A 16986-nucleotide genomic window follows, 5' to 3' on the forward strand; every position below is an offset into this window, starting at 1 on the left:
AACCATAAGAGACTCTTAAAAAATGAGAACAAACTGAGGGTTGATCGTGGGTGGGAGGGAGGGGAAAGTGGGTGATGGGTATTTAGGAGGGCACCTGTTGGGATGAGCACTGGGTGTTGTATGGAAACCAATTTGGCATAAATTTCATAAAAAAAAGACTTATCAGACTCAACCCCCCAAAAGCAAACAACCCATTAAGAAATGGGCAGAAAATATGAATACTTTTCCAAAGAAGATATCCAGATGGCTAACAGACACATGAAAAGATGCTCAACATCACTCATCATCAGGGAAATACAAATCAAAACCACAATAAGATAACATTTCACACCTGTCAGAATGGCTAAAATTAATAACTCAGGAAGCAACAGGTATTGATGTGGATGCACAGAAAAGGGAACCCTCTTACACTGTTGGTGGGAATGCAGACTGGTGCAGTCACTCTGGAAAACAGTATTATGGAGGTTCCTCAAAAAGTTAAAAATAGAATTCCTCTACAATCCAGGAATTACACTACAAAGTATTTACCCAAAGAATCTGAAAATACTTATACAAAGGGATATATACACCCTAATGTTTATAGCAGCATTATCAACAATAGCCAAATTAGGGAAAGAGCCCAAATGTCCATCAACTGATGGATGGATAAAGAATATATGGTGTATATAAAAAATGGAATACTACTTAGCAATCAAAAAGAATGAAATCTTGCCATTTGCAACAACGTGGATGGAACTAAAGTGTACTATGCTAAGTGAAATAAGTCAGGCAACAAAAGAAAAATATCATATGATTTTACTCATATGTAGAATTTAAGAAACACATCAGATGAACATAGGGGAAGGGAAGGAAAAATCAGATAAAATCAGAGAGGAAGGCAAACCATAAGAGACTCTTAAATATGAGAAGAGGAGTTGTTAGTTGGTAGAGGGGTGGTGCATGTGGGATGGGTTAAATTGGTGATGGGCATTAAGGACACTTGTTGGATAAGCACTGGGTGTTATATGTAAGTGATGAATCACCGGGTTTACTCCTGAAACCAATACTACACTGTATGTTAACTAACTTGAATTAAAAAAAAAAGTTCTCAGCACATGAAAAAAAATTCTACAACTATATATGCGGTGACTGATGTTAACTAGATTTATTGTGTGATTATTTCACATTATATGCAAATATTGAATCATTATGGTGTACACCTGAAAGAAATATAATGTTGTATATCAATTATACCTCAATTAAAAATTTTTAAAAATTAAAAAATATAAATATTTGTTAAATTAAAAAAACTGTTCTAATATAACAAAACCTTAAAAACTAGTGATGTTAGTTGGTTTTGCAACTGAATTTGACATGCCTTGACAAAAGGAGTTATTATATCTCATAATCACATAACTTGTTTTACTTTAAGACATCCATCACACTTGTCTACATTATAAATGTTTATGGGTACTTGCCTTCTTTTTCTTTTTGTGTGAATGTGTGAAGTGACTAAAACACAAGTGACTATTTGGTGACACTGCCTTGATTAAAGTAGCAACAGTTTTATCCACCATTGCTTTTGAACCATCAGTGCAAATGTCAACACATTGGAAAAAGCAAATCACCTTCATATTATTCATATTTATACTCATATTATGGGTTCCCTGTAAGAGGGTCAGTGATCCCCAGAGTCCCAGGGAACATGCTTTCAGAATATTTGCTCCAGATTTATGTGACATAAGTAAACCACTATTTAATACACAGTTTGGAGGCGCCTGGGTGGCTCAGTCAGTTAAGCGTCCGACTTTGCAGGTCATGATCTCAGGGCTGTGAGTTCAAGCCTGTGCTGACAGCTCAGAGCCTGGAGCCTGCTTCATATTCTGGGTCTCCCTCATTCTCTGCCCCTCCCCCGCTCATGCTGTCTCTCTCTGTCTCTCAAAAATAAACATAAAAAAGACGCAGTTAGTTTGGTTTAAAACAAGATAATTTGTATCTCTAGTTTTCAAACCATCTTGTGCAAGTTTGCCAAAAGGCAGCAATTAGAGATATTCTTTTTCTGAAAATACTTTTCTCTTTTTTATAGCTTTATTGAGATGTAACAGAAAAATAAAAATTGTATATATTTAAGGTGTACAATGTGATGTTTTGATATACATATACATTGTGAAATGATTATCCCAATAAAGCTAGTTAACATATCCCTTACCTCACATAGTTAACACACTGTGTGTGTGTGTTTGCATGTGTGTGTGTGTGTGTGTGTGTGTGTCTGTGTGTATGTGGGGAATAAGAACAATTAAGATCTCTTTTAGCAAATTTCAAGTACACAATACAGTATTATTAACTATAATCACCATGCTATAGAGTAGATCTCCAGAACTTTATCCTTTGCATAATTAAAATTTGAGACTCTTGAATTTATAGTAACTTACTTCAAATTCTGAGACAGAATAGGCAGGGGAAGTTAAGAAACAATTTTTTTTTAGTGGTTTAGATGTTTATTGTTGATTTCAGTTAAAGGCTAGAAATGACTGCAATACCCAACATTAAAGTTCTGCTAATACAGAACTTGCATATATAGACCAGAGTAAACAATACCATAACACAGAACACTATCTGTTTTAAAGGATACTATTTACTATTAAGGAAAAAATGAAGTCAACATATACACGAAAGTGGAATAATTCTCAGGAATTATTATTCTCAAGTGAAGAAACCATGATACAGAGCCATTATTTGATACTGTTTACTTTTCTTTTTGCTATACTTGTATATAATATTTCCTTTTAAATCATGCCCCATATTCTCATATCTTTGTGCTCTACTCAAAAGTAGGATAGCATGTCCTTCTCAGACAGTTCTGCTTAGAAATCAGCACATGCTCTTTTGTACCTCCCCTCCCTTGTTCCACAGTGTTGCAAGCACAGTGAATATTTGGTTCATAACTGTGGACAGTAGGAAGAACACCAGCTTTGGAGTCAGTTCAGACCTGTGTCTGCTGCATTGCTGAAATCTTGGGCAAGTAAGTTACTTATTTTTCTGAATATGAATTTTCTCAACTGGCATATGGCAACAAAAATATGTCTATATCTATCTATTATGATGACTAAAGGAGCTAAAGCACATAAGCACTCAGCACAATGCTAGGTGCATAATAAGTGCTTCATAAATGACAGTTTTTATTAATTTAGTACAATGTTTAAGGGACTTGTTTAGATTTTATAAGCTCTTCTTTTCCAACTCTCCTTGAGCTGTATCACCCCAGCCTTCCCTGGTAAGCTTCTCTGGAAAGTTAAGTAATTTTGCCTTTCCTGGTTCTTTTAAGCACTTTTTAAAGCAAAATTACCTATTTTACACTCAGTGCTTTAAAGAAGAATGCTCTCTGTCCTCTTGATTTCAAAAGAGAGTTTACCCTTTCTTTAGATTATTCTGCATGTTTATGGTTAAATATATCACTGTGCATTTTAAGTTGAATATTACATATTATATAGGAGGCTGTCTAGCAAAACAGTTACAATTTAAAACAGATCAATAGTGTGGACTGAAAGCCAAAACCTGGGATAATGTCTCTATTAGACTCTCTTTTGATTTAAATTATATTGAAGGAATATAGTCTTATAAAGTAATTTTTAACAGATTTTTATTTCTTCATTTTCAGGTCTTTCAGCCTGGTATGGCAGAAAAACCATTGTGTATGCCCACACAAATACCCCATGATGAAGATACAGTTGAGTATATCTTTCAAATAGAACTTCCAATTTTGTACTTTAACAAGATTGGGTAATTTCAAAATATTGATTCAGTAAAATGATATAGACATAGGTCATAAAGATTCGTGTTTGTTATGCTTGCACAAGAATTAAATTTTACATTGATTGGAGTTAAATACCAATATTGGTTTAAATAACTGTTCCCTGTTTCTTGAGTTTGCAGACTTTTTTGGTAGTATTCTTATTTAACACCAAAGAATAACAAACCTCCCATTAGGTGGGAAGAATAGCACTATTTTGATGCATGTGTTTGTGGAAATTTATGTGCTGATAATAAATAACTTTTAAGTGAAGTTATTTTAGGAAGTGGTTGGGTGGCTGTTTATTTCTTTGCTCAGTGGGAGATTGAAACAAGTTACATTTTAAGATGAGCCTCTGTACTAGGGACAACTTACAATAATTCACATACAAATTTACACTAAAAAAGAGAGTAGTATGCCTGAATGAGTGAAAAGTGAGTTTTAGAATTCCTTTTGAGCAGAATGTCAAATATATATGTGAACATTGATCTATGTTAAATAGTGCTCATTTATGTCTTAGTACCTAATGGCTCTCTTCTTGGTATTTTCTCTTCCCCCAAACATGCATATCCAAACTACCATATTTTTTCTCTTTTCCTTCTCACTGTTACTCCTCTGAAGAGAATGGCTTATTCAATATTTGTTTTTCTATCAATCACATGCTTAAAATCACACTTGATCCACCTTTCATCTTCACTGCTTTTTAAACTACTGTCAAAGTCATGTCTCAGAAACGAAACCACTGACTTATGTCCATGACATAATATCTTTGGCCCCTCTTTTGCATTAAATCATGGTGAACATTCCTTTGTTTACATGATATTAAAATAATAAAATTTTAGAATTAGAAGGGATACCAAAGGCCAATTAGTCACACTTTAAGCTAAGGTAGAAATGCTCAGTACACACCCTTTAGCAAGTAACCTTCCAACTTTTTTTAACTATTTTACAATTGGCAACTTAGTTTGTTCCCTCATCATGCTCAAACAATAGGAAAGAGAAAACACTCCTCTCAACCTAGTTTTTCACCAGCAGTAACTAATATTTGGACAAGTTTTCATATCAGCACACAGATCAACTTTATTCTTTTTAATAGCTCTGTACTTTTGCTATTATAAATGTACTTTTTTTCAATAGCCAGCCCCTCTAAGTAGTGGTAAGGTAACTTCTGGGCTTTTTTTTTTCCTGTTTCTCTTTCTTCTTCTTCCTCCTCCTCATTTTTTCTTCTTTTTCGTCTTCACAATTCTGTATAATGCTGCATTGAATATCCTCCTACATACTTTTTCATATATATGTTTCATGTATTTTGTTAGAAATGAAATTATTGGATCAGAAAGTATATGCAATTTAAAATTTGATAGTAATTAGCAAGTCACTCTATAAAGATATTATGTCAATTTATGCTACAACCATCAATATGTGAGGATGTCTATCTTGTTTTTTTTTTAATCTCTCTCCTGTATTGGAATTCAAGGCTTAAGTAGACTCATTTAATTGTTTTTTATTGAAGTGTAATTAACATATTGTTTTATATTAGTTTCAGACATACAATATGATTAAACAATTCAATACATTACTCAGCGCTCATAATAATTAATGAACTCTTAGTCCCTTTTTATCTATTTCTTTCATTCTCCCACCTTCCTGTTTTCTGATAACCACCAGTTTCTTCTTTGTATTTAAGAGCCTGTTTTTTTGTGTGTCTTTTTTTCTTTATGTTTTTTGTTTGTTAAATTCCAAATATAAGTGAAATCATATGATATATGTCTTTCTCTAAGTGACTCATGTCAGTTAGCATTATACACTTTAGGTCCATCCATGTTGTTGCAAATGGCAGGTTCTCATTCTTTTTTATGGCCAAGTAATATTCTATTGTGTATATATGCCACATGTTTTTTTACACCAAGTTTTTATTTAAATTCCAGTTAGTTGACATACAGTGTAATATCAGTTTCAGGTGTAAAATTTAGTGATTCAACACTTACATACAACACTCAGTGCTCATCACAATAAGTATCTTCCTTAATCCCCATCACTTATTTACCACATCACCCTTCCCACCTCCCCTCTGGTAACCATCAATTTGTTCTCTATAGTTAAGAGTCTGTTTTTCTATTTGCCTCTATTTCCGCCACTATGTTCATTTGTTTTGTTTCTTAAATTCCACATATGAGTGAAATCATATGGTGTTTGTGTTTCTCTGACTGACTTATGTCACCTAGCACAATACTCTTTTGCTCCATTCATGTTATTGCAAATGGAAAGATTTCATTGTTGCTATTGCTGAGTAATATTCCATTATATATATATATATATATATATATATATATATATATATAGCCAATTTTTCTGTATACATTCATAGTCAATGGGCATTAGGACTCTTTCCATAATTTGGTGATTGTTGATAATGCTGCTATAAACATCAGGGTGCATGTATCCTTTTGAATTAGTATTTTTGTATCCTTTGAGTAAAGACCCAAGAGTGCAATTGCTGGATAATGGAGTAGTTCTATTTTTAAACCTCCATACCATTTTCCAAAATGTCTGCACAAATTTGCATTTCTGTCAAGAGTGCAAGAGGGTTCCTCTTTCTCTGCATCCTTTACCAACATCTGTTGTTTCCTGAGTAGTTAATTTTAGCCATTATGACAGGTGTGAGGTGGTATCTCATTGTGGTTTTGATTTGTATTTCCCTGATGTTGAGCAATGTTGAGCATTTTTTCATGTGTCTGTTAGCCATCTGGATGTCTTCTTTGGAAAAGTGTCTATTCATATCTTCTACCCATTTCTTAACTGGATTATTTGTTTTTTATATGTTGAGTCCCAATAATTTATTCTTGATTTTGTTTCTCTTGCCTCAGGAGACATATCTAGAAATAAGTTGCTATAGCTAATGTCAAAGAGGTTATTGCATATGTTATTCTCTATCTCATATTTAGGTCTTTCCTATCTCACGTTTAAGTCTTTAATCCATTTTGAATTTATTTTTGTGTATGGTGTAAGGAAGTGGTCCAGTTCCTTTCTTTTGCATGTTGCTGAACAGTTTTCCTAACACCATTTGTTGAAGAGACTGTCTTTTTTTCCATTGGATATTCTTTCCTACTTTGTTGAATACTAATTCACCACATAGTTGTGGGTTTATTTCTGGGTTTTCTATTCTGTTCCATTTATCTATGTATATATTTTTGTGCCAGTATCATAGTATTTTGGTGACTACAGCTTTGTAATATAACTTGAAGTCCAGAATTGTGATGGCTCCAGCTTTGCTTTTCTGTTTCAAGGTTGCTTTGGTTATTTTTAGTCCTTGTTCATTCCATACAGGTTTTAGGATAGTTTTTTTCTGGTTCAATGAAAAAATGCTATTGTTATTTTGATAAGGACTGCAATAAGTGTGTAGATTGCTTTGGGTAGTATGGACATTTAAACAATATTTGTTCTTTTGATTCAGGTCATAGAATGTCTTTCTATTTCTTTGTGTCATCTTTTGTTTCCTTCATCAGTGTTTTATAACTTTCAGGGTACGGGTCTTTCACCTCTTGGGTTAGGTTTATTCCTAGATATCTTATTATTTTAGGTGCAATTGTAAATGGGACCAATTCCTTAATTTCTCTTCCTGCTGCTTCCTTATTGGTGTATAGAAATACATATTTCTGCATGTTGATTTTATATCCCGAGACTTTACTGAATTCATGTGTTCTAGACGCTTTTGGTCAAATCTTTTGGGTTTTCTATATGGAGTATTATGTCATCTGCATATAGCGAAAGTTTGCTTTCTTCCTTGCTGATTTGGATGTCTTTTATTTCTTTTTGTTGCCTGATTGCTGAGGATAAGATTGTCGTACTATATTAAGTAGTAATAGTGGGAGAGAACAGGCCTGTCTTGTTCCTGACCATAGAGGAAAAGCTCTCAGTTTTTCCTCACTGAGGATTATATTAGCTGTGAGTCTTTTGTATATGGCCTTTATGATGTTGAGGTATGTTCCATCTACCCTTACTTTGCTGAGGGTTTTTATCAAGAATGGTTGCTGTATTTTGTCAAATGCTTTTTCTGTATCCATTGAGATTATATGGTTCTTACCCTTTCTTTTCTTAGTGTGATATATATGGTTGATTGATTTGTGAATATTGAACCACGCTTGTAGCCAGGAATAAATCCCACTTGATCATGGTGAATGATTTTTTTAAATGTACTGTTGGATTCGATTTGCTAGTATTTTATTGAGAATTTTTGCACCCATATTCATCAGTTATACTGTCCTGTAGTTCTTTTTTTAGTGGAGTCTTTATCTGGTTTTGGTACCAGGCTAATACTGGCTTCAGAGAATGAGTTTGGAGTTTTCCTGCCACTTCTATTTTTTGGAATAGTTTGAGAAGAATAGATATTAACTCTTCTTTAATTGTTTGGTAGAATTCACCTGTGATGTCATCTAGCCCTAGACTTTTGTTTGTTGGGAGATGTTTTATTACTGATATAATTTCTCTTATGGTTATTGGTCTGTCGAAGTTTTCCTTTTACCTGTTTCAGTTTTGGTAGCTTATATACTTCTAGGAATTTATCCATTTCTTCCAGTTTGTCCAATTTGTTGGCATATAGTTTTTCATAATATTGTCCAATAACTGTATTTCTGTGGTGTTGGCTATTATTTCTCCTCTTTCATTTGTGATTTTATTTATCTGGGTCTTTTTTATTTTGTAAGTCTGGCTAGGGGTTTATCAATTTTATTAATTTTTTCAAAGAACCAGCTCCTGGTTTCATTGATCTGTTCTATTGTGGGTTTTTTGTTGTCTTTTAGTTTCTATGCCATTTATTTCTTCTCTAATTTTTGTTATTTCCCTTCTTCTGCTGGCTGCAGGCTTCACTTGTTGTTCTTTGTTGAGCTCCATTAAGTGTAAGATTAGATTGTTTATTTGAGATTTTTCTGGCTTGTTTAGGTGGGCCTGTATTACTATCTACTTCCCTATTAGGATCACTTTGCCACATCTCAAAGGTTTTAAACCGTTCTGTTTTCATTTTCATTTGTTTCCATGTATTTCCTTATTCTTTTATTTCCTGTGTGACCCATTCATGGTTTAGTTGCATGTTGTTTAACCTCCATGTGTTCAAGCTCTTTCCAGACTTTTTCTCATGGTTTACTTCAAGTTTGATAGTGTTGTGGTCAGAAAATATGCATGGTATGATCTCAATATTTTTGTCCTTTTGAGGCCTGATTTTTGACCTAGTATGTGATTTATTCGGGAGAATCTCCCATGTAGACTAAAAAGAATCTGTATTCTGCTATTTTAGATTAGCATGTTCTGAATATATCTGTGAAGTCCATCTGGTCCAGTGTGTCATTCAAAGCCATTGTTTCCTTGTTGATTTTCTGTTTGGATGTTCTCTCCATTGATATAAATGGGGTGTTAAAATCCCCTAATATTATGGTATTATTATCAATGAGTACTTTTATATTTGTTGTTAACTTTTAAAATATATTTTGGTGTTTCATGTTGGGTGCATAAATATTTATAATTTTTAGACCTTGTTGGATTGTCCCCCTTATTATGGCATAGTGCCCTTTTTGGTCTCTTACTACTGACTTTTTTTTTTGAAGTCCATTTTTCGTGTATTAGTATGGCAACTCCACCTTTCTTTTCATGTCCATTGCATGTCAATATTTCTCAATCCCCTCACATTCAATCTGCAGGTGTCTTCAGGTCTAAAATGAGTCTCATAGGCAGCATATAAGTGGGTCTTGTTTTTTTAAATCCATTCTGACACCCTATGGCTTTTGATTGGAGTGTTAAGTCCATTTATATTCGAAGTAATTATTGATAGATATATTCAGTGTCACATCATTACTTGTTTTGTCATTGTTTCTGGAGATTTTTCCTGATCTTTTCTTGTCTTTGCCACCTTTGGTCTCTTCTTTCTTTGCCACTTTTGGTCTTTCCACTCAAAGTATCCCCTTTAATATTTCTTTCAGGGCTGTTTAGTGGTCAGTAATTCCTTTGGTTTTTGTCTGTCTGGGAAACTCTATTTTTCCTTCTATTCTGAATGATAGCCATGCTGGAAAATATTCTTGACTGCAGTTTTCCCCATTCAGCACTTTGAATATATCATGCCACTCCCATTTGGTTTGTCAAGTGTCTATTGAGAAATCTCCAGCTAGCCTTATGGGTTTTCCCTTGTAAGTTAAGGACTTCTTTAGTCTTGCTGCTTTAAAGACGTTTTCTTTCACTCTACTTTGCAAATGTAATTACAATATAGCTTGCTGTTGGCTTGCTTTTGTTGATTTAAAAATTTTTAAAAATGTTTGTTTATTTTTGAGAGCCAGAAAGAGAGACAGAGTGTGAGTGGGGGAGGGGCAAAGGGAGATGGAGACACAGAATCTGAAGCTGTCACAGGCTCTGAGCTGTCAGTACAGATCTCAATGCGGGGCTTGAACTCACAAACCGTGAGATCATGACCTGAGCTGAAGTTGGATGCTTAACCGACTGAGCCACCCAGAGGCCACATTTTGTTGATTTTGATGGGAGTTCTCTGTGCCTCCTGGATCTGGATGTCTGTTTCCTTCCTCAAATTAGGGAAGTTTTCAGCTACTATTTCTTCAAATAAATGTTTTGCCCCCTCTTCTCTGTCTTCTTCTTGTGGGACTCTTGTAATACAAATGTTATTACATTTGATGCAGTCATTGAGTTCCTTAAGTCTATCTCATGTTGCATAATTCTTTCTTATTTTGTTTAGCTTCTTTAATTTCTCTTACTTTGTCTTCTATCACTAATTCATTCCTCTGCTTCTTCCACTCTGCTATTCATTGCACCAAGCCTGTTTCCAATCTCATTTATTGCACTATTCATCTCTGATTGATTCTTTTTGAACTCTTTTATATCTGTGGTAATGGTCTCACTGATCTCTTCTTTTCTTTAAAAAAATTTTTTTTAATGTTTATTTATTTTTGACAGAGAGAGAGAAAGAGCATGAGCGGGGAAGGGGCAGAGAGAGAGGGAGACAGAATCTGAAGCAGGCTCCAGGCTGCGCTGTCAGCACAGAGCCCGACGTGGGGCTTGAACCCACAGACCGCGAGATCATGTCCCGAGCTGAAGTCGGATGCTCAACCGACTGACCCACCCAGGCGCTCCTCTCTTCTTTTCTTTTAAAATATTCATTTTATTTTTATTTTTTTTGAGTTTGTTTTTGAAATAGAGAGAGAGAGAGAGAGAGAGAGAGAGAGAGAATCCTAAGCAGGCTCCATACTGTCAGCACAAAGCCTGATGCAGAGCTTGAACTCATGAACCATGAGATCATGACCTGAGCCAAAATCAAGAGTCAGACAATTAGTTGAGTGAGCCACCAAGGTGCTCTTCTTCTATTCTTTTTTTAAACCCAGAGAATATACTTATTATTTTTGCTTTAAATTCTCCATCAGACATGTTACTTATATCTGCCTTTCTTAGATCTCTGGTTGTGACCTTATCTTGTTGTTTCATTTGGGATGAATTCCTCTGTCATGGCATTTTGTCTAAGTCTCTGCCTTCTTCTGTGTGTTACAAGCCTGTATGTTTCCTGCTCCCTAGAGTAATAGCTTATGAAGAAGAGGTCATAAATGTCCAGGGCCTGTCACTTTAGGAAGTGTCTCTGGTGTGTGCTGCATGCACTGCTATTTGCTCTATTCTTTTTTTTTAAAATTTTTTTTTCAACGTTTATTTATTTTTGGGACAGAGACAGAGCATGAACGGGGAGGGGCAGAGAGAGAGGGAGACACAGAATCGGAAACAGGCTCCAGGCTCCGAGCCATCAGCCCAGAGCCCGACGCGGGGCTCGAACTCACGGACCGCGAGATCGTGACCTGGCTGAAGTTGGACGCTTAACCGACTGCGCCACCCAGGCGCCCCTGCTCTATTCTTCATACCATGCGTCTGCAGGCTCTCCTTGCCTGCAGTGGGTAATGTTGGGTCCCTGGCCAGAATGTGGAGTTTTAACTAGGTATGGCCTTATCTGTTTGTTGAATGAGACCTGATACTACTGAAGCCCTGCAGATCTTCCTGGTCAGGAGACATGGTGTGGCCAGGTGTTTATGCTGGTCTTTCTTCTGGGGAAGGGGCCTGCTGTGCTGGTACCGAGGTAAGCTTGACTGAGAAGGGCAGTTGTGCCAGAGTGTAGGGGTGTGGGATTTGGTGCAGGCAGGTTAGGCAGCCAGTCTTGGTACTGCCTGCTTACTGCAGGTGTGTCTATGTTTATATGAGGGTTGAAGGAGGGAACTGACATAAGCTGTCTCCTTTGTTCCTGTAGAGGTGACTCCTTGAATGCTGCCTCTCAGAGAAGCACTCCAAGAAGAGCAAATAATCTCTCCATGTTTGACCCAGGCATTTTTGAGATGTCTGTGTCCATACTCTCTGCTTCTGGATTATTGCTTACCTTTTATCCGGGAGCAGCACAGTGCCCTCTGGGATCTCTCCCAGCGAAGCCTGCTGACTTTTAAAACCCCAGGCTAGGGGTGCCTGGGTGGCTCAGTCGGTTAAGAGGCCAACTGGCTCAGGTCATGATTTCACGGTCCATGAGTTCGAGCCCCACATCGGGCTCTGTGCTGACAGCTCAGAGCCTGGAGCCTGTTTCAAATTCTGTGTCTCCCTCTCTCTGACCCTCCCCCATTCATGCTCTGTCTCTCTCTGTCTCAAAAATAAATAAACGTTAAAAAAAATTAAAAAAAAAAACCTCCAGGCTTTAGGGACACGGTGTGGGCAAAGGCTTGTAGTAGTCTTCTTGGGGAGGAGCCAACTTCACTGGGACTGAGACAAGTTTGACTGAGAAGGGCATTTGCACCAGAGCACAGAGGGTGAGACTTGGTATAAGCAAGTTAGGCAGCCAGTGTCAGTGCTGTGCTATTTCCAGCAGGTGGCTCTGTGTATATGCTGAGGGGCTGCAGAGGGAAATAGCACCAGCTGGCTCCTTTGTCCCCAGAGAGTCAACTCTGTGAATGCTGACTCTCAGAGATGCACTCCATGAGCAGCAAATAATCTCCCCCACTGTGTGCCCCAGGCATTCTTCAGATTACTGATCCCATGCCTTCTGCCTCCCCATTCCCCTCACTGTCTCCTCCTCCCACCCCCCAGTTGTTTGCCTGCCTTATCTCTAGGAATAAATCAGTGTCTTCAGGGCTCAATCCCAGCAAAGCCTGTGGACCTTTAAAACTCATCTTTAAACCCTGCTGGTTGCAAGAACTCAACCCCTCTTGTTTTTCCAGCCAATGGCTTTAGGGGAAATGTTCTCCTTGTGTGTTCTTTCCCTTGTGTGCTCACTCTCTCTTGCTTTTTCCTGTGAACATAGCTGCTTCCCCTCTGCAGCATTTCTCTGCAGCATTTCTCCATTAAACCATGTCTCCACACTTCCTACATTCTTTGATGTGGCTTCTTTCTCTCCCTTTAGTTATGGAGCTTGTTCTGCCAGTCTTCAGGTTGATTTCTGGATTATTTAGAACGATTTGATAGCTATCTAATTGTGTTCAAGGGATGAGACAAGCCTAGGGTCCTCCTACTTTGCTGCCATCTTCTCCATTATTTTGTCTTCTGTGTCACTAATTCATTACTCTGCTTCTTCCACCCTACTGTTCATTGCATCAGGCCTGTTTCTAACGTCGTTCATTGTATTCTTTATCTCTGACTGATTCATTTTAAGTCTTTTATATCTGTGGTAAGGGTGTCTGATGTCTTCCATTCTTTTCTCAAGCCCTGATAGTATTCTTATGATGGTTGCTTTAAATTTTCCATCAGACATGTTACTTATATCTGTTTCACTGGCCATGGCCTTATCTTGTTCTTTCATTTGTGATCAATCACTCCATCTTTGCATTTTGTTTACGTCTCTGCCTTCTCTCTGTTAGAAAAGCCAGCTATGTCTCTATTCTGAAATAATGGCCTTATGAAGAAGAGATCATGTAACATCCCCAGCCTGTCATTTCAGTAAATGTCTGGATGTGTGCTGCATGCACTCTGCTATTGTGTTTTGGCTGCTCTATCCTTCAGGCCGGTCATCTGCAGAGGTTCTCTTTGCCTGTTGTGGGCATTGTTTGGTCCCTGGCCTAAATGTTGTGAGTTTTAATTAGGTGTGTTCTGGTCTGCTTATGAAATGAGACCTGACACTACCTCCACCAGAACTAAGTGCCCATAAAATTCTCTGGTCAGGAGACATGATGTGGACAGGGGTTTGTGCTTGCCTTCTAAGGGAGGGGTCCACCCCATTGTGCTTGAGGCAAGCTTGAATGAGAAGGGCAGTCCCATCAGAGTGCAGGGAGTGGGCTTTGTGCAAGCAAGTTAGTGTGGGCACTGCACTGCTTCCACAGGTGGCTCTTTGTTTATGCTGAAAGGCAGGGGACTGAAATGGTGCCAGGTAGCTCTTATGTTCCCACAGAGGCATCTGTGAATGATGTCTCTTTGGTATGTGCTCAGAGAAGAGCAAATACTTTCCCCACTATGTGCCCAGGCATTCTTTGGAGTTCTGTTTCCATGGGATCTGCCCCTGGGTTGTTTGCCTGCCTTATATCCAGGAGCAGAAAAATGCCCTTGGGGCTCTCTCCCAGACAAGCCAGCTCACCTTTAAAACTCCAGGCTTTAAGCAACATTGGTTGCAAGAACTCATGAAATTCAGCCCCTCTAGTTTTCCAAACCAATGACTTATGTAAAATATTCTCCTTGGGTGTTCCCCTCTGTGCTCCTCTCTTTCTCACCCTTCTCTCTGATGCTGGCTCCCTCCTTTCTGAAGCACCCATAATCTTTTTCTCCCCTATACCACTTCTCTGCACTTCATACTTTCTTTGATGTGGCCTCTTCTCTCCCTTTGTTGTGGAGTTTGATCTGTCTGTCTTCAGATTGATTTCTGGAGTATTTAGGATGATTTTATAGTTATCTATTTGTGTTCAAGAGACAAGATGAGGCTAGGGTCCTCCTACTTTGCTGCCATCTTCCTCTCCCTCCTCCAGATTTACTATTTTTAAAATTGAAAGCAAAAACTATGTGTCTGGACAAGACTTACTTGTTCACAAATTTACTTAATTCAAATCTTGTCTGAGTTATGATAATCAAATGATAATTCTAATTTCTTAAACCTATTATTAAAATTATTTTTTCAAATGATATTACTAATTTTAATTAATTGTTTTATTTTTGTGTTTTTAAGCAAAGAGGAGATAGTGTCCGTTGCTTAACAATGCTTGGTCATTTTGGTTTTGAATGTTTGCCTCATCAGTTGGTAAACCAATCTATTCAACAAGGATTTTCTTTTAATATTCTCTGTGTGGGTAAGTGCCTGATTCCTCATCTGAATTAGTACTTAATTTTCTCAAATGCTTACTTCAACTTATCTAAAGTAGTGTAACACTGGTGCTGCTAATTCAAGACCATGTCCTTCTATCTGTATTTGTTCCCATCATGTTAGTCACATTACTTAGACTTTTTATACAAATAAATTTTTATTTGTTTTTGAGAGAGAGAGAGACAGAGTGGGGGGGGGGGGACAGAGAGAGATGGAGAGAGAGAATCTCAAGCAGGCTCCACACTGTCAGTACAGAGGCCAATGTGGGGCTAGAATCCATGAATCATGAGATCATGACCTGAGCTGAAACCAAAAGTTGGACGCTAAAGAGACTGAGCCACCCAGGTGCCCCTAGACTTTTATTTTCTTTGGATGTTTCAGTACTCTTCAAAATCTGATATGCTTTCGTGTATATTTTTTCTATATTATATTAATGACTGAGAGAGTCAAGAGAAACATGTATACCTCATTTTTATTCACAAGATTTTTAAAATGCATTTTATTTATTTATTTATTTTTGAAAGAGAGAGAGAGTGCACACACATAAGCAGGGGAAGGGGCAGAGAGAGAAGGAGACAGAATCTGAAGCAAGCTACAGGTTCTGAGCTGTCAGCATAGATCCCAGTGTGGGGTTTGAACCCATGAACTGTGAGATCATGACCTGAACTGAAGTTGGACACTCAACCAACTAAGCCATTCAGGAGCCCCTAAACATGTATACTTTAAAGGACATTATAGTCATTGATGTATTTGGGTTAAGCGTTACTTCTTCTTGCCATTTTATGTCCCTAGATAATGTATCTATGTTTATTACAGGGGAAACTGGAATTGGAAAATCAACACTCATCGACACATTATTCAATACTAATTTGAAAGACAAAAAATCCTCACATTTTTACTCAAATGTTGGACTTAAAATTCAGACATATGAACTTCAGGAAAGTAATGTTCAATTGAAATTAACTGTTGTGAAAACAGTGGGATATGGTGATCAAATAAACAAAGAAGCCAGGTTAGTGTTTTCTTATTTTAATTACAAAAGATTTTATTCTTTCAAGGAATTTACCTTCTTTACTGACATTTCCTCTGGCTATATCACTCCCATCTGCCTCCACCTTTATATAGCCTTCTCTGCTCTCCTTGTGTCTCTTTTAAGGACATTTGTTGTTTGAACTAAGATGTATCCAGAAAATCCAGGATGATCTTGTTTATACAAACACTCTTTTTTTTCCCCAATAAGATTAAATTTACTGGTTTTATAGATTAGGATGCAGACATATCCATCTGATTCTCACCATTGAATCCTTTATATAAGGGTATATCCTTATATATCTATATCAATATCGATATAGATATCCTATATATAAGGTTGATTCCTATAAATTTTTCAAATAGATTTTCCCCATTTATTTACTTGTTGGATATTCTCATTTTTAAAATCACTTACCCAAGTTATAAGTAAATTTATTTCTGTAAAAATTTAAACGATCCAGATGAAATGAAAACCCACTTAGCCAAATGTAAGTACTTAGAGCCTTTTCTTTTTCCAAAAATAGCCACTATTGTAAGTTTAGTAAGTGTACTCTCAGACCTTATGTTGAATTTTTATAATAATTAATATACATTTGAAATAATACAGAACAAGTTTCCTTAAACTATATTATGTATAATATAAAAATGCATAAAACATTTATGAACAGGTTAATAGATAATTCTGAAACAAACATCCAATGTAATCACTTTTCTATTCAAATTGTGGTCTGATTCCCATGGGCCTTAGACATTTCCCTTTCTTATAAAAATTTTTTTAATGTTTATTTTTGACAGAGAGAGATAGAGAGAGAGACAGCATGAGCGGGGGAGGAGCAGAGAGAGAGGGACACACAGAATCTGAAGCAGGCTCCAGGCTCTGAGCTGTCAGCACAGA

General features: G+C 36.9%; 1 protein-coding gene across 4 annotated transcripts in view; it reads left to right on the forward strand.

The window, feature by feature from the left end:
• The first annotated feature begins 2876 nt into the window (after positions 1-2876).
• SEPTIN14 (septin 14) overlaps positions 2877-16986 on the forward strand; it is a 92198-nt gene continuing 78088 nt past the window's right edge. For 3 of the 4 annotated variants that reach the window (XM_045047899.1, XM_045047901.1, XM_045047900.1), the window contains exons 1-4: positions 2877-3004; positions 3641-3709; positions 14925-15045; positions 15876-16071. In XM_045047899.1, the coding sequence (XP_044903834.1) occupies positions 3656-3709; positions 14925-15045; positions 15876-16071 (371 nt within the window). In that variant the 5' untranslated portion in view covers positions 2877-3004; positions 3641-3655. The remainder of the gene's footprint in view (positions 3005-3640; positions 3710-14924; positions 15046-15875; positions 16072-16986) is intronic. The other variant, XM_045047902.1, reaches the window with a different exon arrangement.

This window comes from Felis catus, chromosome E3 (assembly GCF_018350175.1).
Source record: "Felis catus isolate Fca126 chromosome E3, F.catus_Fca126_mat1.0, whole genome shotgun sequence".
NCBI classification, from domain to species: Eukaryota; Metazoa; Chordata; class Mammalia; order Carnivora; family Felidae; genus Felis; species Felis catus.